Here is a 27,953-nt window from a genome sequence, read left to right as displayed (position 1 = left end):
CAGACGAACGGCACAGTTAGCTCAGCCCGATGGAAATGAACGCACAGGCTAAGCTAAAGTTAGCTTATAAGCAGAGCAGGTCACACAGAAGGACACCGAGATGTTGACAGCACAACAAACACAATAAGAACACTGAAAATTAATCCCAAAACTCAAACTATAACTATATCAACTTACCACGTCCTTAGAATAGTAACGTACTTTGCACCAACGAATTTATTGAGTATTTTCTGGACCATTCTGACCTTCTCGTAGCTCTTGACAACATGAAACGCTTCCCTGCTGATGACTGTTAAGGACCCCTACCTAGGGTTGGCTCTTCTTATGCCTGTTAAAAATAACCGACGACGAAAACATCCACGTTAGCTCGGGGTTGTCTCAGGCTACCACTTAACAGCTCGTTACTTTAGACACGACGCTGTTTGAAACAATCTGGACGCTCCAATCTTAGCAGTCAGCCAGCTACGACCTTAGTACTGTGCGAGTTTATTGTTTTGTTTAAAAAAAAATATATATTAAAAACATTAGCTGGTATCACACGCTAAATTCAATCTGGTGCCTTTTTTGCATAATCAAAAAGCTTTACTAAATGCAAAATTGGAAAGAAATTGATTTCCCGCACTACAATAAACCCTTTATTACAACGGTTTCTTTTATTTTTGCTTTTATGTATACAATATTCAAAAGCCAGACATTGGAAAAGGTATAATCTGTTATTAAAAATGGCACATTTATTGCTACATTACTGTTATATACAGGACAGTTCTCAACTATATACATATACATATATGTATATATATGAGAGAGAGACAGATTTAGTGAGGCACTATGAGGACCCAGGATGAGTCAACATTGTCTTCACCCCAAGATTACAAGTGTGTTTGTAAGTGTGAATGTATTTAACACTCAGTGGTCTCACACCTTTTTCTTCTTCTTTTTTTTAAGCTCCACAAAGATATGACAAAATTGTTGGAAGCAAGTTTTTTTTTTAGTTTTTTTTTTTTAAATCACTGCTGTCTATTACTGAAAGAAGTCAAAGCCCATGAGCTGAAATCTTTACAAGCTCCTGAAGTGATCAAACTGTGTCTGTCAGACTTAAGTCAAGAATTTAAATGACTACGAATGCATAATTTGTCATTTGTAGACTACTGGGATGCTCACAGATTACTCAATGACATTTAGTCGGATTTCCCTTAAAATAAACCAACAATATTTAGTTCAGCCACTGATTTTGTAGTAATAGACAAAATGTTCAATACAGCTCTTTGAAAAGACGTGATTAGAACTTTGCCCAAAAGTCACTGTCAAGTGCTACCAAAGAGCAGGAAGCCTGAAGGCCGGGCCCAACAAAGATAACTAATGACTAAATATATTGAAAGTCACTGCAGCAAAGGGCTTGTGATCTGATATATACACAAATTTAAAAATGCTCACCGTGGGGAAATAAAACTCACTCCCTACACTGAAACCAAAGTAACACATACTGAAAAATGTTCATAAGCATCCAACGCTGACAATAGGAGCTCAAAAGCAGCCTCTCTTGACACCCAGTCACATCAGGTGATTCAAAACAGCAGTTTGGACAATGTAATCCAGTTGAATAATCAAGGAGGGGAAAAAAAGGAAAGAACTAAACAAGATCTACGTAACATTTATTTATTTAACTAGATACACTGAAAGAAAATCTCTTTTATACCATTTAAACTTCTTCCTCAAAATTGAAAAAGCATTAGGAGAAGGAAGGGTGGGGGAATGAACAAGTACCTCTTTAATCTCCATGATAAATGAAATGATATGGTTCACAAAATAAAACTGTCTTAAATGAAAAATACAAGTTTCAGGCACTGATAAGGTATCACTCTCCCATCATGACATCTTAAGTCTTGAGAATGAAAAGGCCACACTATTGATTTGTATAGGTCTTTTTTCTTCATCTTTTTTTTTTTCTCTTTTTTTTTTGTAGAAATTAAACACACAAAATACTCTACCTCCCATTTGTGATTACATGTTGGTAAAAAGAAACCATTCACAACATGACTCGGGAATAAACATCACAATAACACTGTTTTTTGTTCTCCATATTATCCATTACCTTAATCCCAAATACAGACGTCTGCCGCCAACATCCGAGTGTGCACGAAACCTGATGGTGATCTGTGCACCGAGAGCCACTTTGTCGAGGGCAGACGTAGGAAAAAAAATAAAAAATATGTGAAATGAAACTTACTACACTGTGCTGACAAAACCCGGGAACACAACTTTGAATATGAAGGCGATCCACATTTGTATGGTAGCTACATTCAAAAACCAGTTGCATAATAACTACTGTTTTAGACAAAATCCCTTCCCCGCGCCTTTTTTGCGAAGGCGAGACCACCTCAGCGGGACAGCGGCACAAACTCTGTCCCAAATGGAAAGCTGGAGTTCATCTGGGTAATCTGATGGTGCATCTTACAACTACAACCAGAATAAAAAAAGGATATACCAAACACTTTTATTTATCATCTGTTGATCCTTTTCTTGTCATCCCAGTAGGATTTTGAATTAACCTCTGAACGTTATTTAAATGTCAAATATCCCCTTATACAGCTCATCTACAATACACTCTAAACTTCAAACTAATATTGCCATTTATGTAAAAAAAAAAAAAAAAAAAAGAAAAAAAAATCTACAATGTATAGACTAACAAAAAATATATATTTTTTATATATATTTAATTTTGAAAAATGAAACAGAATAATGTATGAAGTGAATTTACACGTCACACTTCTCTCTGTAAGAAAGGTGAAAACACGCTTAACTCAGGAGGAAGGTGAGGGGCTGCAATTCAGTGGGAATGCTCATTTCGGAAAAGAAAGCCTCAATAACACAAAGGCTTGTCTGCTTTAACAACTGCGGCTGATGAGATCCCTCCTTTAAAAAGGAACCCAGATTTGTGTCTTTCATAGAGCATCGATAAAGGGGAAAGACTTAAGCTGTTAAGTCTGCTGGCACTGTCAGTAAACCATTTAAAAACAAAAAAACAAAAAAACAAAAAAAAAAAAGAAGAAAAGTATCAGCACTGCGTGGTGCCGATCACTTGCAAGTGATTCAAATGGCTTTTTTTTTTTTTTTTTTATACAAGACTTTCCGGGACTCAAATGCGATACAGGTCAACACTTCTGCTCCAGCTTTAATCTATACAACTGTGCTTTGTCTTGTCCAAGTATGCTTTAGTACATAAAGTAGTACAAAAACCTGGATGTATAACAAGGGCCCCTGGAGTAACACTAGAATTCTTCGTCAACAAAGAGGAAGAACAGTTTTGTTTTGCTGACAAATTCTACAACTTGGATAATTCATAAGTTTCAAGGAAGAAGTCTTTGATTCCAAGTCTCCAGATGCCTTGTGGGATGAGACCGGGCCTGAGTCAGAGACTGGCTCTAGATCAGAGTTCCCATTTCTCAGGTAAGCTGTGTTTTAACTGTCAAAACCATGATTGGCCTTTCCACCACCGTCCGCACGCTTGAGGAAAAGTCACTGAATTTTGACAATTCAACTTCAACTATGGGGTTGGTTACATAACATATGTAAGACTGTACCATCACGCTGGGAATGACATACATTAAAAATAATTGCTCATACACATAAGCAATCCCTCACAAATGTTCCTCAAATGTAAAGCAATTTGCTTAAATGTCAAATAGAAAACATGTAACAATTAGGCACAAATCCTTGATTTAATTTGTGTTTGTTTAGGTCTCCTTTTTTTTCTTTTTTCCCTCCACCAGAGCACCTCTTGGCAGTGTGTGTAGTCCCAAAAGAGTGGCAGGACAAAAAGTACTCTGGCGTTCAATCATCATGTGGAAACCAAAATGAAAATAAAAATATTACATGTATAAAACAAAGCAAAACTAAAATTAAAAAAAAAAAAGAAAAAAAAAAAAGTTCTTCACATTTGCGCTTGTAGTCATGGTTGGGAGTGCGACAAACAGGCTGTGTCAGTTTTGGCAGTATGCATGTGTGTACAAGTGTGTGAACGTGCATCTTGAAACTTGAATGGACAATACACAGACATGTCCACATACACACACACACACACTGAGAATAATGGGTGGAAGAAATCTGTTAAGGCCACATCCTCTGACAGCCAGGGAAACACCACCAGATCTGTAAAAAGGAAGGATCAAAACATTATGCAGCCATACTTTAACAGAAGGGAAAAAACTTGGTCAGATCTGTTACTTTAAGGCCTACCTGGTGTTACATGTGGCCAACTGGATTGTGGCCATCTCCTCCCATGCTAGGGTGGCCTCCTGAGAGCTGCATGGGTGCTTCTCCCACCACCCCAGACACCTTCTCCTCCTCCCGCCGTTTTAAACATGCTGCCTTGGGGTTGAGGTTGCGCTCTGACAAAGAAAAAGCAGAGATTCTTAGTATGAGAGGGAGAAAAAAAAAAAAAAAAGAGCTCGCTTCCCACCGTAAACATTCTGTCTGTAGACTTACCTCTGACTTGTTGTTCTAAATTAAGGATGACGTTGACCGCTTGGTGAAGGATGAGAAGTTTGGTCTGTGGTTTGTCATGGCTGAGGTGCAGCTGACACATCCTCCCGAGCTCTTTAAACGCCTCGTTGATGTCCCGTACTCTGAGACGCTCTCGGGCATTGTTGGCCACTCTCCGTTCCCTTTCACGCTCCATCTTCACCTCGGGGGGAAGGTCCTCGTCATCCTCGATGTCCTGACTACTTTCAGACAGAGAGGAAGTGGTGAAGAACTTTAAAAACAACCCACCACAAACAAAAGAGCTCACTGCAAACTTGTCACTACAAAAAGAAACGTTTTGTACGCAATGACTGCACTGCGAGAGACATCTGTGAGAAGTCAATGTTATTCTATAGGAAATACTGGATCCAATCTAGAAGCAACATCTCCCACCTCAGATAAAGACTATATCAAGCTGGATAAGTTCCCTTTTGGTGGTATTCTGTACTGTGTGATGATTGAACTTTCACCTTATTGTCCCTAAATCCTTTGTGATTAAAACCTTTTGTGTGCTGTATCTATTACTATTGAAATATTGTCCCCAGAGCGCTTTTTCCCTAATTATTTAGGGAAGAAAACACATTTTAAGTTCAAATTGAGAGATTTAAAAGGGAAACAAATGTGCAGAAATGTCAAATATGAACGACTGGAAATTAGGTTCCAAATATCATTTCATCAACAGCCTGCCAATCAAAGGTGAAATTTTATTAATGTGCTTTGAGTGAAAGCTGGCAAGAGCCAACAAAGCACTAGAAACAGATTCCCTATTGGAGAAACTTACTCATCTTTCTGGTCTGATAGGCCAGAGAACATCTGGAGGGTCAACGCCTCCTTTCTGAAAATGTGACATGAAGGGAGGGGGATTTTGAAATTGTTAAAACACCTAAGATAGCCTGAACAATCAGTGGGAAACAGGAATCAAGAGTTGTCTTTGGTGAATTACGCTATCTTTTAAAAGTGACCAACATCTAGAGCCTTGGAAAGAAAATTTCCTGAAATAAAAGGCTTCCTTTATCATCGTACCATTAGTAAAAAGACAGCCTTCGCTGTCGTGCCATATAATCTTTGCATTCAAATTTTACAGTTTGGTAAAGCTGCTTAAGTTTGTCATCGGAACAATTACAAGTAGAAGACCCAGTAAGCACATTACCTTGCTCGATTGCGTGCTGCCTTGGAGTCCTTCTTTTCCTCCTCCGACTTGTCTGCATTAGATGAGTTTTCATCATCCTCTTTGTCTTCTCTTTTGATGTCTGAGCTGCTGGAGGAGTGTGTGGAACGGGCCAATCCTCCAGGGAGACCTAGAGATAAACAAGCAAGTGGAAACATTTCATTCTAACAGACTAAAGTTTTTTTTTTATTTCTGACTGAGACATGAATGATCATGTGCTAAGTTCAAATATATATGTTGAGAAGGACTGCACATTAAACACAATCACAGTCAAACATACTTGTAAAGCCTTCTGGCTGGCCACCTGACGGTGTAGATCCAGATGCATGATGACCATGCAGGAGAGTGCTGCTGGGAGGGAGGCCTGTGGGTTCCTCATGTTTACTTCCCTGCTGATAAAGATGAAGAATCATGTCACAAATCAGAACGGAGAAACTGTTCGACTTAGAACCACAATGCAAACGCTCACCACACAAAGTGTATTGATCAAGCACGCAAATACTGAGGATCCAACGTATGTATGTATATGAATGAAAACAATCACATACTTTCATAACAAAGCACAAAGGCTGCTTGGTAATACATTTGTGGAATTGGTTTACATATATATATATTCAAACTGAATTTATTTTCCTTCAATATAACATTTAGCCAGCAGATGGCACTAATGAGGACATGTTTAACAGGAAGTAACATCCTAATCAATGCCATCTAAATTTTTGTCTAGATTTTTTTCATACCATTTATATGGTCTTTTAACTAAAAGATTTTTTCTTTGGGGCATTCAACTTAATTTAATTCACTAAAAAGTTATTTGTTGAACAACTCAAATTACAATACAGACTAAAGTTGTCTTTATCATTAATCTTTAACTTGTAACGCACATCATTTAAACCTTAATTCTGACACAGCTTCCTCAGAAATGGCCCAACCTGCTGAGCATTTATGCACCGAGAAACCATTCTGACAAAACTACTTGCAAAAAAGTTTTAGCGCAAATGAACACTCGCTTGCTCCGTGTTACACAATCAAAAGCCCAAACTCAAAAGACACAGCGAGTTGAGGGAGAGCAGGTGACTCACCATAGCAGGATGCCGGTTGCTGAGGGCAAGGCTGGCATTGGGAAAGGCTGGAGAGAGGCCTCCGAGGCTCCCGTTGTGTACGGAGGACAGCAGGTTGTGCATGTCAGCGTGAGCCCCCTCTAAGGCAGGGCTCTGGCCCACAGCATGGCTACGGAGCACATGGATGGCCTCTTCCAAGCGGTCCTCCATTTTACTCTGCTACATAAATACATGAGAGATGAGTCCAAGTCCAAGCAAGAGCTGCACCAGAAACAATGGTCTTAATCTAAACAATAGATTTTAACACTGTCAGGCACAACATCATACGAAGACTAGAGGAATAATAGCACATGGGTAACTTCTAATCACCTCAGATGTAGCAGAGAAACTTTTTAACCTACCAGTGCGTGTGGTTGCCCTTCATAGTTGGGTGTGGTGGGTCTTTGCCACTGAGACTGAGCTCCTGCAGAGAGAAACAGTGAATTGTGTTAACAGTTCATTCTTAGCTTACTCTTAAACAGCAGATGGAGCTGCAGACACATTTTTGCAACAATATCAAGAATGCAGAGGATCAATTCAACTGTACAAGTTAAACACCAAAAGCAAATGAAGAGTCTTGCATTTGTAGAACGTCTACATGAGACGTTAACCGTACCAGCAATGGCCTGAGGAGATCCAGGTGTGGAAGGAGCCGAGGAGAAATTATTACTGTTGTGGTCCGATGGGTAAATCTGAAAGAAAAAACAAACGTCAAAACACCTTAAACTATGTAAAGCAAAACGCATCATTTAACAGACCAGAGCTTTTTGGTGTTTTACTGCTGGGTTCAAACAAGTACCGGAGAATATGGCTTAAAATGACAACTCCACCAATCAGTCCAACTGTGTCAAGAGTTGTTGTTATTTTGGTCTGTCTGAAAATATTCCAGAGCCCAAATATTCACTAAAGAGATCTGCTGATCATCAATTTAATTCTTTTCTTAAGAATAATCTGCCGTCATGCAATATTTATACTGTCTGATTGAAGAAAACCCTTGGAAAGCTATCATAGATGTTTTACTGCTTCGTGTGAATGAAAACAAGACTGAAAAGAACTCACTGAGGCAAGAGCTTTCCCAATCTCATCTCCTGAACTGCTTGCTGTGGTGCCTCTGTTGGCTGCAGAGACAAAATATACATAAAGTGAGTCAGATGAGCTGATAATCTGGAGAAAAATAAAATAACAGAATGACTGCAGCTGTTGAATCAGTGACAGATGCTTGGAAATACTTTTGCAACAACCTCAGTTAAAAGGGTTCTTACCCATGATGCTTTCTCCGTTGATGGTGGGTGTGTGGTTGTAGGTTGTGGGGGCTGAGTGGAAGCCGTTTACTTCGCTGCCATGCAGAGGATAGTTCTGTGGGGACAGAGGAAGGGTGTGATGCTTCTGAAAAAGGATACAAGCAGCTTCATAAGGTACAAATCCCAGAAAAAAACTGCAAACTTAAGAGTGAAGATTGGATTCTGGCCTAATATACTCACCATTCTCTCCTGTGGGTTGATCGCAGGGAAGGAGCCTGGCTGTCCGATGTGAGGAGAGTTGCCAAGCATGGCAGAGTAGCCAGAAGATGACCAGGGGTCTTCTGAGGAAAATGGAAGCACGTTTGAAATTGTGGGAAAAAATAAAAAGTTTCTCAAAAAGAATTACAAGAGTAAATGTACTCAGGTGAGATTTTGGGAGAACTTACCTTGCATGTAGAAAGAGCCTGGGTACACAGCACCAGGTTTTGCACCGGGGTACCCTGCATTGTCCCTGGAAAACTCATCACCAGATGTGGAAGCATATACCTAAACAAACACACAGCCAACAATCAGTTCAACCGATATTTTTGCAATAGCTTGTTCACACAACTACACAGCTGGACCATCAGAAACCAATAAGGTGAGCAGCATTGATCCTGTCATTGCAATACAAGGTTCTACTGGAATATATGCGGTTATAACCATGTGCCACCCATCATACCACACACATGTACAGGCACGGCTGAGTCAAGCTACAGTCAACAGGGCCATTTAACTGGATTGTCCCAGTATACATGCAATGAAGAAAAATCGAGCGATTGCCTGTGATGCTGCGGGCTGTATGAGAAAGCATTCAAGAAATTCTGCTGCCATGCAAGTATAACTGAACTCACTGCTCTGGCCTCGTCTTTAAGTTATTTGAATGGAGATTTTACCAGATGACACTACAGTTACACACTTTAAGTGACCGTGACATGACATGAAGTCTTGAAAGGCTGATTGTCAACCACAGTTTTTGACAAATTTAGCTGTCTGAAAAGAGATACTGAAAATATATGCAAGCGTGCGTATCAATATATAGTTCACTGGTCACACTGTAAACTGCATAGTTTAGCTAATATACACTTTACTGTTTTAGTAAAATAAATAAAGTGCAGTAAACTTTGAAGATGCGTGGAGCACCTACGCCAATTTGAGTCTAGCTGATACATGCAGGATGGATTTGATCTGCAACCAAGACATCTGGATTAGCGAGTGCAGGTTTGAAAAGCTCAATTTCGTACAATTTCAGTCAGCCTAACATATTTACATGCATTTTAAAATTCCAGTTTTGGACAGAGTGGCACTTATTTGTCTTTTTTTCACCATCATGTGCTTACTGTTGTACACCAAAACTACCCGTTAGCAAGGGCTTCAGTCAGCAGGGGAAAAAAAGCACCTCACCACATTAGAAAATTCACCCAGGAGCAGTTCAACAGGAAACGACAAGGAGCCAATGAAATTCAGCTAGCCTCTAAACCATCCAGACCCAAATTCAACCCAGCATTAACACAATCTATCAGAACAGGTTTTTTTTTGTTTGTTTTTTTAATGAACACCTACAGAGGTCCCACGTCCATGTTTTGGTGAAACAAGAGGGGGAGCCAACACGATACGAGGTAGGTGGTTTTAACAGTGACACTGACGCTGCAAAATTCTGGGATTACAAAAAGAACAAACAAATATGTCACATAGATCGGAATATGAGAAATTCAGTTGAACAGTAGAGAGCTACCTCATTTATCAACATATTTCTCACCTTATCTGTTGAACTATCTCATTTCAGTAGAACTATGGAAAAACATTTATTTACACTAGCTTTAAGCATCCACAAGATGGCAAGAGGGAGACTTGTGGTGGTGTGGGAGGAAGGCCGGCTCCTTGCCTGTAGAGGAGAACACAGTGGCCATGGCATGCTGGGCACAGCGACGGCTTGAATCCCAGTGCACAGTGAGCACTTCCTCTAGCTCCTAAGACCCCAGTGACAACGCACTGCCTGGCTTGCAGCCCCTCCCTATAACATGCTCAGTGTCAGCTCACACACATACCATGCATTCAGTGAGCCAACACACCCTTTCATTAGCAATGTCCAAAGACTGGCACCGTCATATTCTATATGGCATCCATAGATAATCGAAAGTATGACAATAAACAGCTGTGATTCAAGTCTACATGAGAGCCCAGAGTTCAGGCATACTTTCAATATAGCGGTGGCAGAATTGGATTCTAGGACTCAAAATACACAGCCTGAAGATGGACAAGAGAAGCCCTCAGTTTCCAGACACCATCACACCCCACTCACTCCTCCTTTTCCTCCCTTCCTCTGTACTACATGGCAGATAGAGAAGGAGAGAGAATGGAGGCTATGCTGCAAAGAATGCTAATCCAGAAAAGGGATTTTTTCTGTAATTTGATTTAACAGGGAGAAGTGGAAAGGGAATGGAGAGATGCACTTCTAATTACAGAGCCATCTGCCTGTTCCTGGACCGCATCCAACTCCACAGGCAGCTGGGCTGAGGAGAGGGAACGAGGAGAGGGAGACAGAGAGAGGGATGGGGGCTGGGATCTAGTCAGCAAGAGAGACGGAAAGAGAGGCAGAGAGGGAGAGACTGCAGTGGGTAGGGGGAGGTAAAGGGGCAAGGGGGGAGGATTTGGGGGGGGGGGGGGGGGGGGGGGGGTGAAGGCCTTGATGATATATGAAATGGGTAGGGAGATAAGGGGTGTTAAGGGGGACAGGAGAAGGTAATCTAAATGACTTAAACAAAGCTTGATACGGCCAGGGGAGTGTGAAGGAAACAGGGGATTTAAAATGATCACGGTTAATTCAGGGGAAAACATGATGGAGATGGCTTCATTTAACAATAGGCTTTGAGTTGTTCTTTCATGGGGAACAATGTCGTGCTGCTCGAGATGGGAACACAGAACCACACAATGACTACTGCTGCAGGATAATTGTATTCTCAAGAAGAATGGGATTTCTACGGTAAAATCCTCATCTAATAGAGCTTTAATGTAATACAGGTTATGACTGTGTAAAGGTCCCTACGCTAGAAAAAACGCAATGTGGCAAGAGCTGGGGAGTAGATGAAGATTAACATCAAACTAACCTCCGAGTGCTTATATTCAACCACAAGGGTTTGTGGGCAGTCTGTAGGACATTCAGGGGACTGAAGAGAAGCCAGTGCATGTTTCGTTCTGTTTTTGTTTGGTTTGATGAACATAAGTGGAGGTGAGAGTTCGTAGGGTTAGGGCAACCATCTTACGCACAGGTAGCGGTGGGAACATAAATCAGAGATGGGAACTTAAGTTTTTATGTAGCAGATAGCATTTGTCTATTTCCTCATTTAGATCACCATGATTTAAGTAACAAAAAGTAGATAAGGGAAAATGAATTTGGTAAAGAAAAGCTCGAAGGGAGTGTGGGAGGGAGGAAAGACCACAGGATCATCATCGGCAGTCATTAATCTGGGCTCAGACACGGGGCTAAGAGGCCTCACAAGCACTGCGCCTCACAACTGGGTCACTCACAGGGGGAGGCCCACCCAGGCCATCATGTGGTGAAGTGTAGGCGGAGGACTGGGTGAGGTGGGGGAGGGGGGTTCACACTCAGACGTCTCATCATTCGCACTAAAACCACACAGGCATCGTTCACACTGCAGGGAAGGGCTGAGGTTCAGACAGTGAAAAAGACAGGGCCTTAGCCAGAGAGTGCGTGTTCACACTCAATCTCTGCGATGTAGTCACTAAGATTAAGTGCGTCTACACACACAGGTTTCAGCAACCACTTCAAAATGCCAACACGCACAGGTGGAGGACAGCAGCGGTGTCTTCAACGACTGCTTAACTTTCCAAACCAACAAGAAATCAGAGGGCAGAGTTCATGAAGTTCAACTCTGATTTAAGTACATCCTAACCATAGTCAATATGATAAACACATGACTAATCAATGCAATCAGCTATAGTAGTTCCATTACTCACAACTGTCAAACTAAGGCGAAGAATACAACACTGTGCTTAACACACGCTTAACTAAATTTCCTGCAAAAATCCCAACCATAGCTCTAATGTGGACCTCATCATCCATATAAACCCCTGGAATTTACTTAATCCATGTGCTTAAAAGAAAAAAACAAAACATCAGCATAAACACGAGTCAATTCTGTATTTCAAACTTGCATTAAGATTTGTTTAACTTCTACTAAGTTGATGAAATTACTGGAAAAAGAACTAGAAATGGTAAATGACTTGGTTTTAATTTCCTGTGCCTGTGTTACTTCTGTGTGGCTTTAAGAGACCTAGCAAAATGAGGAAACCACAAGTGTAAAGATGTAAAGGTTTCATAGCCGGTTAATCTTTGAGGTCACTTGTGTTATCTGAGAACAACAGTAGCATGAGGCGAAGGTTATAGAAATGTTTGAGCAATGGCAATATTTCATAGTGATGATCCAGTGGCAGCTAAAGCATCAAGACTGAGAGTGAGTGGTTGCCTCTGTTATTGTTGCTATTCAAGTGCAGACTGAAAATAATCACATCTGCCATCTTACAAATAAAGCAATAACCTGGCTAATAGTTTTAACCATTTTTAAAACTAGAATGTTAAAAGATGCTGGTATTGTTTTATGCAGTATTCAAAATCGATCAGACAGTCCAAGGTTCATCTGATCTTTGGGTGACTGATGATCAGCACACAAGATTCCCACTTCGATTATGACAATGATTCATAAATGGACATGAGGTGTGCAATTCGAGTCTTATTCAATGCTTTATGTAGTCACTTCAACATATTCATAAACTGTACATTTAAAGGTGGAACAGTAAGCACACTTTCATAACAAGATCAAAAAATAAAAAATATATTCTGCTACTCCAACTAAAACAGAGCAGCTTAGTCCCACCAAAATAGAGCTTCTCAAAACCGGACTAATGCTTTAGGTAAAGTGGTTGGGAATCTATCACTGCTGCCTGTATTTGCATATTTTTGTAAAGACAGTAAATGTAGCTAAATACAGCCGAATCCCCAATAAAACTGCTCTTGTTCACACATTTTTCTGTTACTTGGGTTAAACAGCTATTTAAAATTAGGCCATTAAGACTATTTGTAAACTTGCAGTGGCTTCAAATATTTCCAGACTGCAACTCTGCTCTAATAAAACCCTGATTTTATAACCGCAGCATCATTTAAGAAAATCAACTTTTAAAGACAATGAATTCAGCTGTACTTTGGAGTAAGATGGTCTCCCGCAGAGAAAGTTAAAAGTGGCAGAGTGTCTTCAACGTTTTCTCACACTGTCCACAAGGTCACAGGGCCAGACATACTTCAGTCTATCACTAGATTTAGCTCCTATGCATGTATACTGGGACAGGGACAGTGGCCCACTTGAATGAACCATGCATGCAACTATGATGACTAGCATTTCCAGCTATGTGTGGCTGCCATCGTGCTCACATCAGCTGCTTGAAACTCTGGGCCCACAGACAAATTGCTTGGTCCAGTAAACGCTAGCACTATGAGAGACTCAATACTGCTTGGACCAGCGTTGGGGATCTAATGTACTCTATGGGCTTTATTTCGATTTAGCTTGAGATTGTTTTGAGAAGCAAATGATGGAAATTACAGACTGCTTTTCGAACAAGTGAAACTTAAGGGAGGAAAATTTCACTTTAGCCAAATGAGATTCAATAGAAGACATGCGAGACTCCAATGTTAAAACCATTTATCCATTTACAAACTTGGGAAAAATCTTTTTAAGAAAGGAACCACCTTCAGAACTAAATTGACATTCATGCATTATAGTGGGTAACACACCTTAATTCTCCATGTTCTCACATAATGTTTCATTCAAATTTGGTCCCTAAAGAAGATAAGTTTACAGACTTGACAAAGTACCCCAAAATCCTACTAAATTGCTTGTCTACGTGACAGTCAACCCCAAACATCACTTGAGACCACTTGACTGTAGCAACAACCGTAGTGATGATGTTTACTGGGGCCTGAGTTGCCCAACTGTCAGCTCCCTGAGAGTCTTACTGAGCAGAGGGTCTTTACCCCTGTCTGTCACAGAACTGCTCAAGCAGAGTGGGGAAAGCAGCAGAGAAAGAGAGACACAGAAGCAGAGAGGAGGCAGGCTGTGAGCTGTGAAGATGAGCAGAAATAAGCTCTCACCGAGGACGGCAGGCCAGGGGGTTTCCGAATCTTCTTTGGCTGGGTGTCTATGTACAGGCGATGAAGAGACAGAAAATGTGAAAGGCGAGCAAATAAATAAATAAAAGATTAAATGATAAATAAACACATGTGACTGTGCAAAGACACATTTGCAAACGTTCTGCCGGTTCAGGTGCGACATAATTGTGTTCTTGCTCCAATTTCATATGCAGAGCAGAATGTTTGTATGTGTACTGAAAAGATTCATCAACTGAGCACATTTGATACTTAAAAAAAAACAAACTAAGATATCCACTTGTTGCATAAGCAATGTGAACAATTTTAAGAAATCAACTTGGCCAATGGAAATTGGTCAATTGGTCAAAATTGACAATTTTGGACATACCATAAACCAAACAAGTAACAAACCGATAAAGGCGGATGACACAACATGTTCGATGTCTTTTACCTAAGTTTCCATCAGGCGGCCTTCTCCTGGGGTTGTTGGGGTATGACGGATAAAACTGAGACCCAGACTTCAGCGCAGAGGGAGACATGGCATCTGGGCTGGGCATCGCTATGTCACTTGGAAGAAAACCAGGCTAGATACAAACAAACACAACGTTTGACTAATTATACAAGCAGGGGAGTGGGAAAGCGTAGCATAAAACAACAACTTCGCTGCTAAGAAACTAAAAGCGTTGTAAATTCAAAGTGCCTAAAAAGAGAACTGAGAAGATGGCTTCCTTCACAGTGACACACAACTTGATTTTAGCTTTCACACGTGTAACATTGCAGTGAAATGTGAGGAATGAGCATTGTGGCAACATACCTGGCTTCCAAAGGGAGGATACGGCGGCCTCTCGTTTTTGCCTGCAAGGTGAAATTGATGGTTGCTTGAGCATTAGTGTACGATAAACACTGGTTGTTCACACATATTAAGATGCGATGGTGTATGTTAAAACAAATGAAAAGTAGGTTTTTCATCAGTGCAAAAAGTCCAGAGAGGCCCTCCCCTTTTTCAGTACACCCAGCTGCATAAAGCCGCCCGCTAGACAAAACCCAAGGGAGGGTTTCTGCTTGAGCGCCCTAACATCCCCAACACTCAACGAATGAACACACAAACCCACACATGTGTGTATGTGTGTATATATATATATATATATATATATATACACACATACATACATATATATACACATATACATATACACACACACACATATATTTGTAGGCACACATACACATTTTGCCATCCAGAAAACAAAATCTGTTTTAAATGTAGAGTAGGAAAAAAAACGAGCAACATCTACATTAACGTGTGAAAATAGTCATTTTTGAAGAACATACCAGCAATCCCTGAACTGATGAACGGAGAAGACAAGCCTTCATGTTCACTGAAGTGGGATCCTTCTCCGTAACCCTGAAGAAACAACGGTACAAACAAAACGTGACCACCTCACAAACAACACAAGAAACATGTATAAAATAAAATAAAATGATAAAAAATAGATACAACATGTAGAGACTAACATTACGTAAACACACGAGTGCAGTAGCAACTCACAAAAATTACACATAAGCCATCTCCATCTTGTCAGCTCTCCTATATGGCTTTGTGGTTACCCTCCCTCTGCTTTTCTGTCTGACAGGATCCATGCCAAACAAATCTGCATCAGCTCGGGGGATTCAAAACGACTTTCTTAATTATCAACTTGTGGTAATCAAAGCTTTCTGCATCTTTTTCACCCCCCTGTTCCATGTATTTACACAAAGTTGTGCCAAGACCGTTACGGTAGATGTGAATCTGCAATTACGGCTGGGCTTCAACAGAGGTTCTAAGCTACAAGAAAGCTTGCCAATGCAGGATCCTGGGCCAAGGTTATTAGGTAGAAAGTAAAAACTAGCACTTCAAATCAAATAAGGCTCACGGCAGGAAAAAGCACTAAGCTGCTGTGGTGTTTGGGGGAGAGAGGATATGCGTTTTCAGCTCTGGCAGCGTGATGAACTGAATATGTGAGTGTGAATGACAATAACGTGGCATCTGGTGTCACTCCTTAGATCTGCAGACTTAAAATCAAGTGCAGCTAAAGAGCTCAAGTGTATGTGTATTTAGATCTTACCCGTCCTTGGCTGAATGAGGGGCTGTTCTGATCTGTGGGAGCCCAAGACCCAGAGCCGCTGCGTTCATCTATCGCTGTACATAGGCAAGAATGACAGGTAGGCAAGGACAGTATGTTAGTCTGACGAAGCAGAAATAATCAAAACACAAACTGAACTAAACGATAGAAGATCAGCTATCTCCAAAGTAAAACATATGAATGGCACTTCAGTATTGTGGTCAAAGGAATCAGTAAGTGTAACAAAATGGACCAACACAGAGACACTATTGATCAAAGATGTTTCTCTTCATGGCCCATTGCAATGTTAAACCGTTAATGGAGAAAACATGTATGAAATGCTGTGCAATGTTCCCATTAGGGTTCATTATGGTTACGGAATTGCAGAAAATTAACAATTTACCTCCTAATGCAATCCATGAGGTTAAAAACGTCATCTAAGCCACGTTTGAAATACATTCAGTGAATCTGCCACAAACAAATAAACTAAAACAAAATACATATAGCCAAAAAAACAGAACCTCTATGCTTTAGGTAGAGAAAGAACTGATGTGTGGCACAAAGACAACACAGCCAAAGACTAGTGGAGCAGAAAACTCCAAAATACCCCCATCATCCCCTTCTCCCTGTCTAATGCACTAATGCTATCCAGGCTCTCTGGAGACACAAGGCTTAATTGCATGCTGATTTGCATAATTGTGCATATTAATGCAGTTTCCTTATGAATATTCATATTTCGCCTTTGATTTCGCCTAATTAAAAAAATGTGTGTGAGAAAGCAACCGAGTGAGCAAGTGGAAGGAGAAAGCAAGGAGACGAGAGAGCAGGGAACGAGAGTGAGAGGGGTCTGGGTGAGATCAGCAGCCTGGCTGACGAGTGAGAATGAGCGATGAGACTAACAGAGCGGTGCAAGCACCTACACACGCTGCGACAGCCGTGATCTATGGAGCTGATGCCAGTGGCATGGAGAATCATGCAAGGAGGGAGGAGAGGGGACCTCAAAAGATCAGCCTTGCCCACTGTCAGATCAGCCCCGCTGAAAAGCCACAGCTCTAATAAAGCGGTGCACCACCGTCAACCATGTCCAATGGCACAGGACACTGTTGACAAGCTCACAGCTAAATAAGGATGACAGAGTTAGTATGGAGACATTTTAGTAAAAAAAGCTTAGTGCCCAGAGAAATACAGTAATACCGAATTAGCAAGATGAGTATCCACTTAAGAGGAAAGATGTCAAAGAGCCTGTCACCTCTAGCATGACATTCTTCCGCTTCCACAAATTTGCACGTAGACCACACCTAATTTAACAAAAAGTATTAAGCAGCTCAGGAAATCTCATTATCTCAGTCAACAATAACCTGCACTGTGCTGGCCTGCGAGGTAAACAAGCGACTTCTTTTTCACAGCTATTTTCAAAGCGTCACTCATCCACCAATGATGCCTCCATTTGGCCAACAGGGGTGCAGAGGATAGAGTGAAAGCATCGGCTGTGCAGGGGAAGTCTGACAACATTGTTTCACACTTACTGGAGTAATTAACTCGAAAGCAATTAAAACAAGGTGGCGAGCTGCAGAGGTGACGCTGACGCCTACGAGAGCCCCAACTAAGCGAGATCTTCCTATTGTTGTTAATCTGCTGTCACATGTCAAATCAAAGATAAAATCACTGTCACCAAAAGCTTTACAAAGTAATATTTTGTATATTGTATCATTGGGAGTCAGATACATACACGCCTCTACCTCAAAGATATTTCAATGTAGAGTCTGTTAATGATCTTGCACAAGTAGTTAAGAACATTTTAAAGTTTAGCTGTAAAAGCAAGTAACGCTCCTTTCAAAGTAGGTCAGGAAGTACATCTACATCAATTATTTTGACCAGCAAAAATACATTTAGCACCACTTTCTCAGCCAGCTCATCGTATTGATCAAGTCTATCTAAAGAATCTGAATTCTGAGAGAGAAAAAAAAAACATCATCCTGATCTTGGCTTTGTTTCATCCCTATTTCATTGATATCAAGCTAATACTTAGAAAAACTTGAGCTTTCATACTGTAAATATCAGACATCGACTCATGTGTCATGCCATAATAACCAGTCAATGGGACACTGGCATATCCGTGCTGACACAACACCTAAAGTTCTTTGAATGGTTTTCTTCTCTGGCTTCTGCTAGAGGTAGAAAAGAGGTTTACGATGATTTCATCATAAATAAACAGGGTATTGTAACAAATTATTTACACATTACAATGATTGTCCACATTCATTAGCACCATTTGTGAGAAATTATGCCACTTGTAACTTAAACTAATGTTTCATCAAGCAAATTGTTCACAAATAAATTAAATACCACGAACACCCTGGAATATTTACAAATGATACATTAATGGAAATGTAAAAGTCAGCGTTGGCATTAATACAACAGGTTCTAAAGATTTCAGGCTTGTGTCAATGTGCTCACATGGCAAGACAAATACTGCCTCACATCCAAAGCCCGGAAAAATATTTATTTTCTGAGCCACAAAAGCTTTCTCACGGCTGCAGGGTCTGAAAATATCTAATTTAGCTGAAGAAGGAAGCCATTCGCCTTTCAGATTTCCTCTTTCCGAGGGTTTAGATTTTTTCTCTACAAGGACTCACCAATGCTCAGAGAATGACATGACAATGATGCAAACGAACAAGCGGGTGGGCAAAAGTTCAAAGCAGAGCGATTAAGTTAGCCACCAAAAGCCACCACATGTGTAAATTCAGTGTTTGTTGTGATCTACAAGAAGCAAGCCTGTCGCGTCCCATGTACTCCTGTGTTAGTGTGTTTGGAAAGGGGGTTGGAGACGTTGCCAGCAGCTGCAGAGGTGACAGAGGGGACGCCTGCCTGAAGGCTTGCGGGCTTGGCCAACTCCCACCACACACCGTCACACTCTGCCTCCCCTACTTCTCAGACATCCCACACATCTTGCCAATACTCTTTTCCTTGCCTATTCCCTTCATTCTACTTGACACACTCTTCCCCACACACACACACAAGCACACGTGCGCGCTCCGGCCACTGAGGAAAGGAGAAGGACGCCTAATGCAATTAGCACCCCTCTGAGCACTTTTGTGTTGATGAATAGAGGTGGTCTGGTGGGCCACTAGGCTGCTTGCTACCGTTCCCGCGCTGTTGGGTTCCTGAATATACAAGCTGCCTAAATGACGTCAAAGATGGACATTGTTGTTCGATTGTCATTTCTACTATAAATAGGTATCACCGGCCTCAAGTGATATATCACTTTGAGCAGGAGCATATTTTAGGAAGTGTTTCCAAAAATAAATAAATAAAAACACACATTTGCATCCATTTGTATCCATTTGCATACCACGGAAATGCATCCTGAAGCTTATAATCTTCTTCCTAAAGTAACGTATTCTATTCACCTTCAGTGTTGTGATATAGACATTTTTTGGCTGGAGTTTGCACATGTTAGCATTTAGACTCCGGTGCTATTAGAGAGTACCTGCAGGCTCTCCCAAAGTTAAAGTTGACAGCTTTAAGTATCACATTATAATGGGTGTCAATGACCGAGGGCCACACTTTAGGACACAAGGAGGGGGAGGAATTAACTCCTCACTGCTTAGTAATTGCCTGCTGTAATAGAAACAAACAGAATCTAGCCTTCCACAGACTGATCCCTCTATTCAACAAGCTCTCTCTTCCACTTTGGCCACTCACTGCATGCTGGGCCAGTTTAAGAGGCTGTGAGCTGGGGGTGAGGGACATTGTCTCAGACCCGAGCCATTTCCTGCAGATCAGTGGGGGTAAGAGCCCTGTGCCGTGTTGGGGGAGGAGTATTTTACACTTCAGTGTGGGGGAGTCATTTCAAGTCCATAAGCCCCCTTCTTTGCCTTTGTTCCTCAGTGGCCAAGTTCTCACTCTGGGGAACGCTTGGGAGTGTGACTCGATTTCACACGCCAGGTTGGAAGGGTGATAGAGGAACGAAAGTAACACGACTTACTAATAACCTTCAGGAAGAGAGAAATGCTCACTCAGAGCCTTCAGGTGCGCAAGTGTGTTATGTGCAGCTATTTTGCACTTTAAAATGAGAAGTAAAGTCTAAAGAAATGGCTAAACAGGACTAAAGCGAGCTGTAGCAGATCAATAAATGTAAATCCTCTTGAAGCTGCTCAGAATGTTACAAAAAAAATAAATAAATAAATGCCTTTACCAGTCTGGATTATCCAGAGTCAGAGTGTTACTTCTGATAAACTATTATCAAGTGTTTACAAATCCAATTCTGCGTAGCCCTCAGCACCCCTGTTGTTCCAGACACTGACAGAGCAAAAAAATGACAAAGTTTAAAAGAAAAAGAAATTAATCTGAATTTGGTGAGATAACCTTTCAAGTGCTTCATCTCTTTTGCATTCAGCTTCACAGTTAAAGACCCTAGATGATCTTGAAATTATTATATTTGTTTATCCTAATTTGCCTACACAAGCAGCCACAGTCAAGTACATTTAAAGATCACATCGAAAAAAAACAAATACCACAGTACAGATAACCCAGCGAGGCTACGACCTAAAGGACGTACAAGTGTTGAGATTAGGTTTAAAAAGCTTACCTGATCCACCAAAATGAGTGCTGGCCAGTGTCATTGTCCTGTTTTTCCCATTGGCTACTGGAGGCGCGAACATCTACAAGACAAAAGCATAGGGGTACCATAACTAACAAAGCCAGGGATGGCACACTTCACACATCCCATTTCCACTATTAACAAACATGACACACATGTCGTTCAGTTGTGTTTGTGTTAATTCCTTAAAGACATTTCAATTCTGAATGTCTAAAGTAAGATCTAAACTGTTCATTAAGAAAAAAAGAAAAAAAAAGAAAAAGTAAAGTTGATATCACCTTGAATAACTTCCAACATAAAGTGAAGCATAATAATATAAGAATCACATTATAAATATAGATTTTTTTCCTGCAATTACACTGTCAACCCAAACCAGAAGCAAAGAATTTCAGTTTAGACATATTGAAACTCAGTATTCAATACTTGAAATAACGATGATGTCACGAGCCACTGTGGGCTTTACCGCGAGGCTATGGTGTAGTCGCCATGTCTGCTATGTGGCATCTTTCACCGATATCGAACGTTTGCTGTACATCCCTGACATTTTTGTAACTAGGACACTATAACACAATCTGTCACTGCTGTCAATCAACAGCTGCTGCTTCAAACACATTTTACTGCATCTACTACAATCATGTTTGGTTTCGCTTTATTCCGCGTGCCGTTTTGTGACCAGCCATCAATTAAACTAGGAGGAAGAATTTCATTAGCCGAATGTTCAAGAGTTTTCCACTCAATTATCAATGGTGCATTTAAACTGAACATTTGTGATATAAACTGGCAGCTGGTCAACCTGAGCTCTTCTAACAAACTGAGCCATCTATGAGAGCTTTCCACAAACCCCTCTCACATCAGGAAATGTTTTACTTTTCATGGGTTAATAAGACCAATACTAACTAATCATTGTGCAAGTAACTATAACAGATTTTTAACCAATAGTCTCGCTCCACAACGCTGAGTAGCACTCATATTAATGTCAATTTCTCTTGCAAATATATACATAGTTGGGAATAAATTTCTTAAAACGTACTGACCAATATTCCTTATCAATTAAAAATTGTCTGCTGAACAACAAATAATAATCCAGAGCTGGCAATATCAGCATACCAGCTTTTCAGTTTATTCGGATGGAAGACTAACGCAGCTCCACTGGGGCTATGTCGGCAGGAAGCTGCCGAAGCCTTCACAACAAAATATAACGCAGGTAAACAAAAAGCTGAACAGAACACCTCTATCCACTTTGAAGATAATATCAAGAGAAACACTCTGAAAACAACTGAAAATGTCTTACTAAAGACTAAAAACATGACAAAAACAAATGCAGAGGCTGTCTGCTCAGCCCAGTTCACACAGCATCATATTTTCCCCTAAGATCCTGTTAACAAGACAAACATTGGTGATTCTTTTTTCTTCTACCATTGCCTGCAGTTGTTCCTGATTCACTATTTACATTTTATATCGGATGCTGGTCGATTGTACCATGATCCTCTTCCTCAGGGGCCCGCATCCCTGCATCGTCTACATAATTGAGTAACCTATATTTGAAGCCTGAATTCATTTTCACCTGTCACCCTGAGGTATAGCAGCATCTTACTCGTTACACCTCAACATAATGAGCACTGCCTCCGATTGCCAGGAATGTAAACATTTTGAGCTTAAACAACAAAATGTCTTCTTCAGATTGAGAGATTAAGCTGCTTTCCTTGCCCCTTACCCACTTCTTCTATTCAGACCTCCATCTCTCTGCTGCACATACAGACCTGTATCGCAAAGCCACCCACTTACAGCACCACTGCCACCCAGAACCACCCAGACTGCTCTCCCACTCTCTTACCGCACTGAAATCCAGGAGGTCGCTGAGTTCCTTGTCAGTTCCCACTGCAGCCATTCTTTGCTGCTGTTCGTTCATACCCTTCAGTCTCTAATAAACCCTACGAGAGAAATTTGCAAATACAGGATTTTAATTGTACTAGCAAGCACAACGAGAAGTCACATGTTACTTAAAAATAATAAAAAGATGATGATGGTAACTAATGATTGAAACTACATCTGCTAACATCACACCTCTTATTGTAACCCATGAGAAGATTCACGTTTAAAAAGTAAAAAGATTCTTTGTTTTCCATTAGATACCAATGCCAGGGTGCAACAGCAGCATGTCTGCATTGTTGTTTAAAGAAAATAAAAGTTTCTCATGCCTAATGAATCTGATTTTTTTCTCTACCTGCTCATAAAATTGTGCAGGAAAGTCGTACGCGAATGTCTTGTGTTTGAGAGGTAGATAACGTGTCTGTCAGCAGGCCAAACGATACACCTCAAATTACCACAAGGCTAAACTATGGACAGATGAGGGATAGAACAACACACTGCTGCTAAAAACAACACACCCGTATACTTGGAAATGCTATTTTCCTCTGAGACACTGCCTTGCCATCCAGGCAGAGGAAGACATGCCACCAATTGATGAATACTCTGCCTTTAGTCAAATCACAACCAACTAATGACTTAAAAATTGTCTTTCATTTTACGCAGCCCTGGCAACTAACACAACCATATGTCGATCATTGCTACATAAAAGAGAATGTAATACTCGTACAATTACAGACATAATTGGGACTATTGTTAGCCCAAGGAAATGGGGGTGAAAGGCAGAGCTAATGACTGTATGCAAACACGTCATTAACGAATTACCATATGTCAACTCAGAAAGGAGCTTGTCAAAAGACACAGTGAGCACGAATACTGGATTTACCCAACGTTTTGCATTCCAGTGCAAGCCCAAGGCCGCTGTCTGATGCTGAGCGGTGGTTCTGCAAGCCTCTCAGGGAGCTAGTGGTGAGGGGAGCAAGTGGAAGAATAGAGGCACTTGGACACCAACAGGTGGTGTGCTTTTACAGCCTCTTTTGTAATTCAGAACTTGCATAGACTGATGCGATAGGAAACAGACAGAAAGAAACAAACAAAATAGATGCATTTCTTAGAGAACACACAAGCACTTAAGCACAGGGAAGTCAAAGCATGCAGATTTCTTTCAAGAAACAATAGTGCTAATTTGAAACTACTTAAAAGCAAACAAAGTAATAAATCCTTCTCCACCTAAAAAGGGTTGAAAACATTACAGTCTAATTCTAGTCAACTTAGGCAAGTGAAACTAAGTTAACTTTAGTATCAGGAAGTACATTCAAAACATGGTCCAAGTTGTAAATAGACTACCAACATAACTATCATTGCTATCCCAAACTTTATGATAAGATGACCTATGAAGGACACCTAAGGCCACACACACCACTGACATAAACTTACCATTCCCAACAACAACTAAAAAAAAAAAAAACATCATCTACCCACAAGTTTAATGGAGCAGAGCACACAGAGGACCTTTATGTAACAAAATGGCATCTTCAGCAACTGCTGGATCAATATTTGAAGCGGGCAGATTAGGGGGGCCTTTGTCACCCCACAAAAGGCAGAGAAGACAGGTCAGTCCCCACAAAAGAGTCTCCACTTCTACTAAAACAAACCGCTGCCATAACAGATGCCTTACACCTAAATCCCAATGTCTGACATACATTCAGAAGAAGAAACTGGAGTTTAAGATGCCTGTGTCAGTGCATTTTGAACATCTGTGGAACAAGTCATTTTGAGAATGGCTGTGGCTGATGATACCACTGGCAATGTAAAATAAAAGTAGTGTGTGTGTGTGTGTATGTGTGTGCGCACATGTATCCGCTCTAATCATTTCAATAAAACAGAAGAAAAGCTATAAAAAAAAAATACATGATTGGAAAGTGTTCATCTCAACGCTACTACTGGAAAGCAAGTGCCGTAAGAAAATACAGTTTCAACTGTTGCTTCAAATCTGCGCGCTAAGTGAATACATTTAGCAAAAATAACCCCCCAAATAGATAAAACTCAAATAAACACTTTGGGTCAAACTGTTAACAACAGGGTCAGTAACCATGTAGGGCACCGTGATAGAGGCTATTCACCACATTCAGGGCCAAGCTATAGCTGACAACTAACCCATTCTCTATTTATTTTTAACTATGTTGACATCATCCTCAACACCAACAAAAAGCATAATCTTTAGTTGTGTCTTCACCGTGTAAAGCAAGTGCAACGGCCGAGACCGTCCAGAAAAGGAGCGAGGCTCCAAACTTCCACAGCAAACTCTGAACCCAGTCTTTCACATATTATTAGGGTTCAAGTCGTGCATTATGAGGGAGTTCTGCGGAGGAGACGGTGGGGGTTGGAGCATGAGGAATTTCCTGCCAAATGTGCAATAAAATAAGTCTAACTGGTGGCCCAGACACTTTCATAAAGTAACGTTTTAAGGGCCACCAATGGGGGATTTATGGAAAGTTTGCTTCACGTCTGTACGGAAAATACACGCAGGGTCGTCCTCACAAAGTTTAGCTAAAATGCTCGCCAACATTACACAACGTTAAGATTTAATATCTTCACTTGCTGGCCTCAAGCTAGCGGCGGAGACACACGGTGAAAAACAAACCGAGGCTTGTTAGGCGGCACTAACATTTAACGTTAATGGAGCCTTTTTGCAGAACAAAGGAGTAATTTCCTCCTCTCCGTGGTCGATGCGGAGACCAACACACACTTGGCTCGCCACCTCAAACCAGACAAAAACTTACATCCCCCGCTTTAACCGCACATTCCCGAAAACTTTTCGACAATTGCAGGCGTCAAAATGTGTGTCAATGAAACCAATCGAATTCATGCAACTTCCCCCGAAACGTGAAGTGTGCGAGTGTGTTTTTACCTCTCCTCTCCAAGTGTCTGATATCCAACAGTAAGAAGAAAAGCGGAGACTCGCGAGGGGAAAAACATAAAACTTCAAGAGAATTTCGACCTCACTGCATGAAACGCATTGGAGCACAGTAGATGCCTTCCTTTTGTCCGGGGAAGCCTGCTTTTCACGCAGCGCCCACGTGTTTGCTTCAATGTAACAAGTCTGTGTGCAAACAATTCTATTATAGTAACTAATCTCGCGTCTTCCGTTTTTGTTGTTACAACTGAGATGATTTCATTCTTCTCGTAGACATCTTCACCACCTCCGTCCACATTGTCAGACGCAACAACGTATCCTTCCGCGCTAAAGTGAGGGCCTCAACGCCAGCGGTGTCCGATTTCAAACGCCTTTGAGAGACGGGGTGTTTTTCTTGAGAAAAAAATGCTACTTTTACGCCTTCCAATGTTCTAAGAAACAAAAATATCTCCTTCTGACTGTGGGTACTGAGTACTGTATGTACAGTCCTCAAAATGCACGAGTGCTATGAGCGCTAGGTCGCGCAGCGGAAGGCTACAGTAAGAAAGTTACCTGCGATTACACAGCAGCAGCTTGACGAGATGGCACGATAAATGCGAACGGCCTCAGCCAATAGGAACGTAGAAAAGGTCGATTGACAGCAACGAAAACCAGTATAAAGCAGGAAATCCAATGTAGTTCCGCCTTCTTCATGACGCTCACTTTCCCTGTGTGCTCTGGGAGGCTGGTTTAGGGGGGCTCCAACATGCCCGTTGACATCATTTTATTATATGGGTTGGTATGTCTTCTTGTAATTTTTTTATAAGGGTAAAATTCACTACTTGCCGTTTTATTACATTTATTTGTTTTGAGAAAAACAACAGCAGCAACTAGCAGATAAAACATAATTCATGTATTTTATCAATGTTTTGCTGTGCGGTATGTGACATTAGTTTAACTTCTAGCTATTTGTTTACATCATTACAAGAGTGCGTTATAGGATGGGTAATTTTCGATATCTCGTTTGTTTATTTAGTTCGTCTGTTAGTTAGTTGTTTATTTCTTTATGCACGAGTTAATGCGAAATGTGACCTTCTTTTCTCTTATTACCTTGAAATCAGAGACTGTTCAGATAAAAAAAACAACAACAAAAAAACAATCTCCACCATTAAAACAAATTTGTCGCTACCAATGAAATGATAATAAAGTATAGTTAACTTACAGAAAAGAGTAAAAAAATGAAATGCTCGGTTTGTCAGACCAAAAGTCCCATGCTCAAAATATTCTTGTATATATCATATAATAGCAAAAAACTTAAACAGCAGATGTATGTCATATTACCAGCAAATGAATCACATTAGAAGTGTTAATGAATAACAATAATAACAATGATTTTTATTCCAGTTTCTGTGTTGCCTTTCATTTACTCTGTTCGTTTGAGAATGAACTGGCAAACATAAGACCAACATACCCCTAGTAACTGCCTTCTCCATAGCAGAATGAAGAAGAGGGAGGGCAGAGTATAGGATCACAGAGAAGGGGGGCAAGAGAAATAGTTCAGGGAAAACAGTTCAAGCAGTGAGGACACACTGCATGAATTTGCCTGCAATATTAAATTTCTCATTTTATGAGGTGCACAAGACTATTAGATTTATGTTAGAAATTAACATGTGGTTCAGCAACCATGATTATGACGCTACGCTTAAAATGGAATAAGTTTAGACGACCGTCTTGCACATGTTACTCTGCCTTTATTCAACATGCACAGCACTCCCTCAGTGTTGTTGCACTCACCTGAAAGCACACAATAACCTTGCATTTTAAAAGTTTATGTAGATGTTAGACAGCTGTTGTATTTAACCTGAGGGCAAACCTTGTCAAAGAGAAGGGAAGTTTAGATGACCCTTCTCTGTTTTCCTGTCTAGTTACCATAACATATACACATACCTTCTGGGTAATATTATCGAGAAACACAAAGAGAAATTATATATATTACAAAAATATATATATATATATATATTTATATATATAAATAGTTATTAACTATAATATAGTTATTATAGTTATAAATAGTTATTATCACGCATTTATCGTGCCATATATAAATATATATATATATATATATATATATATATATATATATATTGATAAAAGAAATTCAAATACTGAAAACACTTTTTTTTTTTTTCTCAACACAGAGTCATTGCTTATCAACTTTTATAAAAGCTGAAGCAACTCTAGTAGGCTATCATGTGAG

At 40.5% G+C, this 27,953-nt stretch overlaps 2 protein-coding genes across 7 annotated transcripts in view; both read right to left on the bottom strand.

Annotated features, from left to right (window-relative positions):
• LOC140312076 (cytochrome b-c1 complex subunit 10-like) overlaps positions 1 to 27,953 on the bottom strand; it is a 61,057-nt gene that overhangs the window by 2,475 nt on the left and 30,629 nt on the right. Inside the window, exon 2 of one of the 2 annotated variants that reach the window (XM_072389744.1) lies at positions 178 to 272. In XM_072389744.1, the coding sequence (XP_072245845.1) occupies positions 178 to 239 (62 nt within the window). In that variant the 5' untranslated portion in view covers positions 240 to 272. Of the gene's footprint in view, positions 1 to 177; positions 327 to 27,953 lie in introns of those variants that run through there. The other variant, XM_072389743.1, reaches the window with a different exon arrangement.
• On the bottom strand, positions 1,643 to 26,221 carry tcf3b (transcription factor 3b). 5 transcript variants are annotated; one of them, XM_072389735.1, is made up of 21 exons: positions 25,712 to 26,221; positions 22,769 to 22,865; positions 20,923 to 20,995; positions 16,335 to 16,408; positions 15,562 to 15,634; positions 15,044 to 15,084; positions 14,681 to 14,813; positions 14,233 to 14,279; positions 8,477 to 8,576; positions 8,271 to 8,371; positions 8,052 to 8,175; positions 7,849 to 7,907; positions 7,406 to 7,481; positions 7,152 to 7,213; positions 6,772 to 6,969; positions 5,970 to 6,078; positions 5,672 to 5,819; positions 5,303 to 5,356; positions 4,486 to 4,724; positions 4,237 to 4,388; positions 1,643 to 4,149 (listed from the first exon to the last, which is right to left on the bottom strand). In XM_072389735.1, the coding sequence occupies exons 2-20, from the start codon at positions 22,841 to 22,843 to the stop codon at positions 4,243 to 4,245; spliced, it is 1,932 nt and encodes a 643-aa protein (XP_072245836.1). In that variant the 5' UTR covers positions 22,844 to 22,865; positions 25,712 to 26,221; the 3' UTR covers positions 1,643 to 4,149; positions 4,237 to 4,242. The 5 variants fall into 5 exon arrangements, with proteins under 5 accessions (XP_072245836.1, XP_072245834.1, XP_072245831.1 ...); XM_072389733.1 differs by having other exon boundaries at positions 5,970 to 6,081; positions 8,271 to 8,368; positions 25,712 to 26,220; XM_072389730.1 differs by having other exon boundaries at positions 5,970 to 6,081; positions 25,712 to 26,219.

The sequence above is a fragment of the Leuresthes tenuis genome, unplaced genomic scaffold (assembly GCF_036924035.1).
Source record: "Leuresthes tenuis unplaced genomic scaffold, fLeuTen1.0.hap1 SCAF_7, whole genome shotgun sequence".
Classification (NCBI taxonomy): Eukaryota; Metazoa; Chordata; class Actinopteri; order Atheriniformes; family Atherinopsidae; genus Leuresthes; species Leuresthes tenuis.
This window is presented reverse-complemented; position numbering and strand designations above follow the sequence as displayed.

Excerpts from the sequence above, each read along its gene's own strand:
- tcf3b (XM_072389730.1), bottom strand. The coding sequence starts at position 22,843 with ATGAACGAACAGCAGCAAAGAATGGCTGCAGTGGGAACTGACAAGGAA. Across the intron at positions 16,409-20,922 it reads CACTCATTTTGGTGGATCAG|CGATAGATGAACGCAGCGGC; the intron begins GTAAGCTTTTTA and ends GCCTATGTACAG. Across the intron at positions 8,176-8,270 it reads TCAACCCACAGGAGAGAATG|AAGCATCACACCCTTCCTCT; the intron begins GTGAGTATATTA and ends ATCCTTTTTCAG.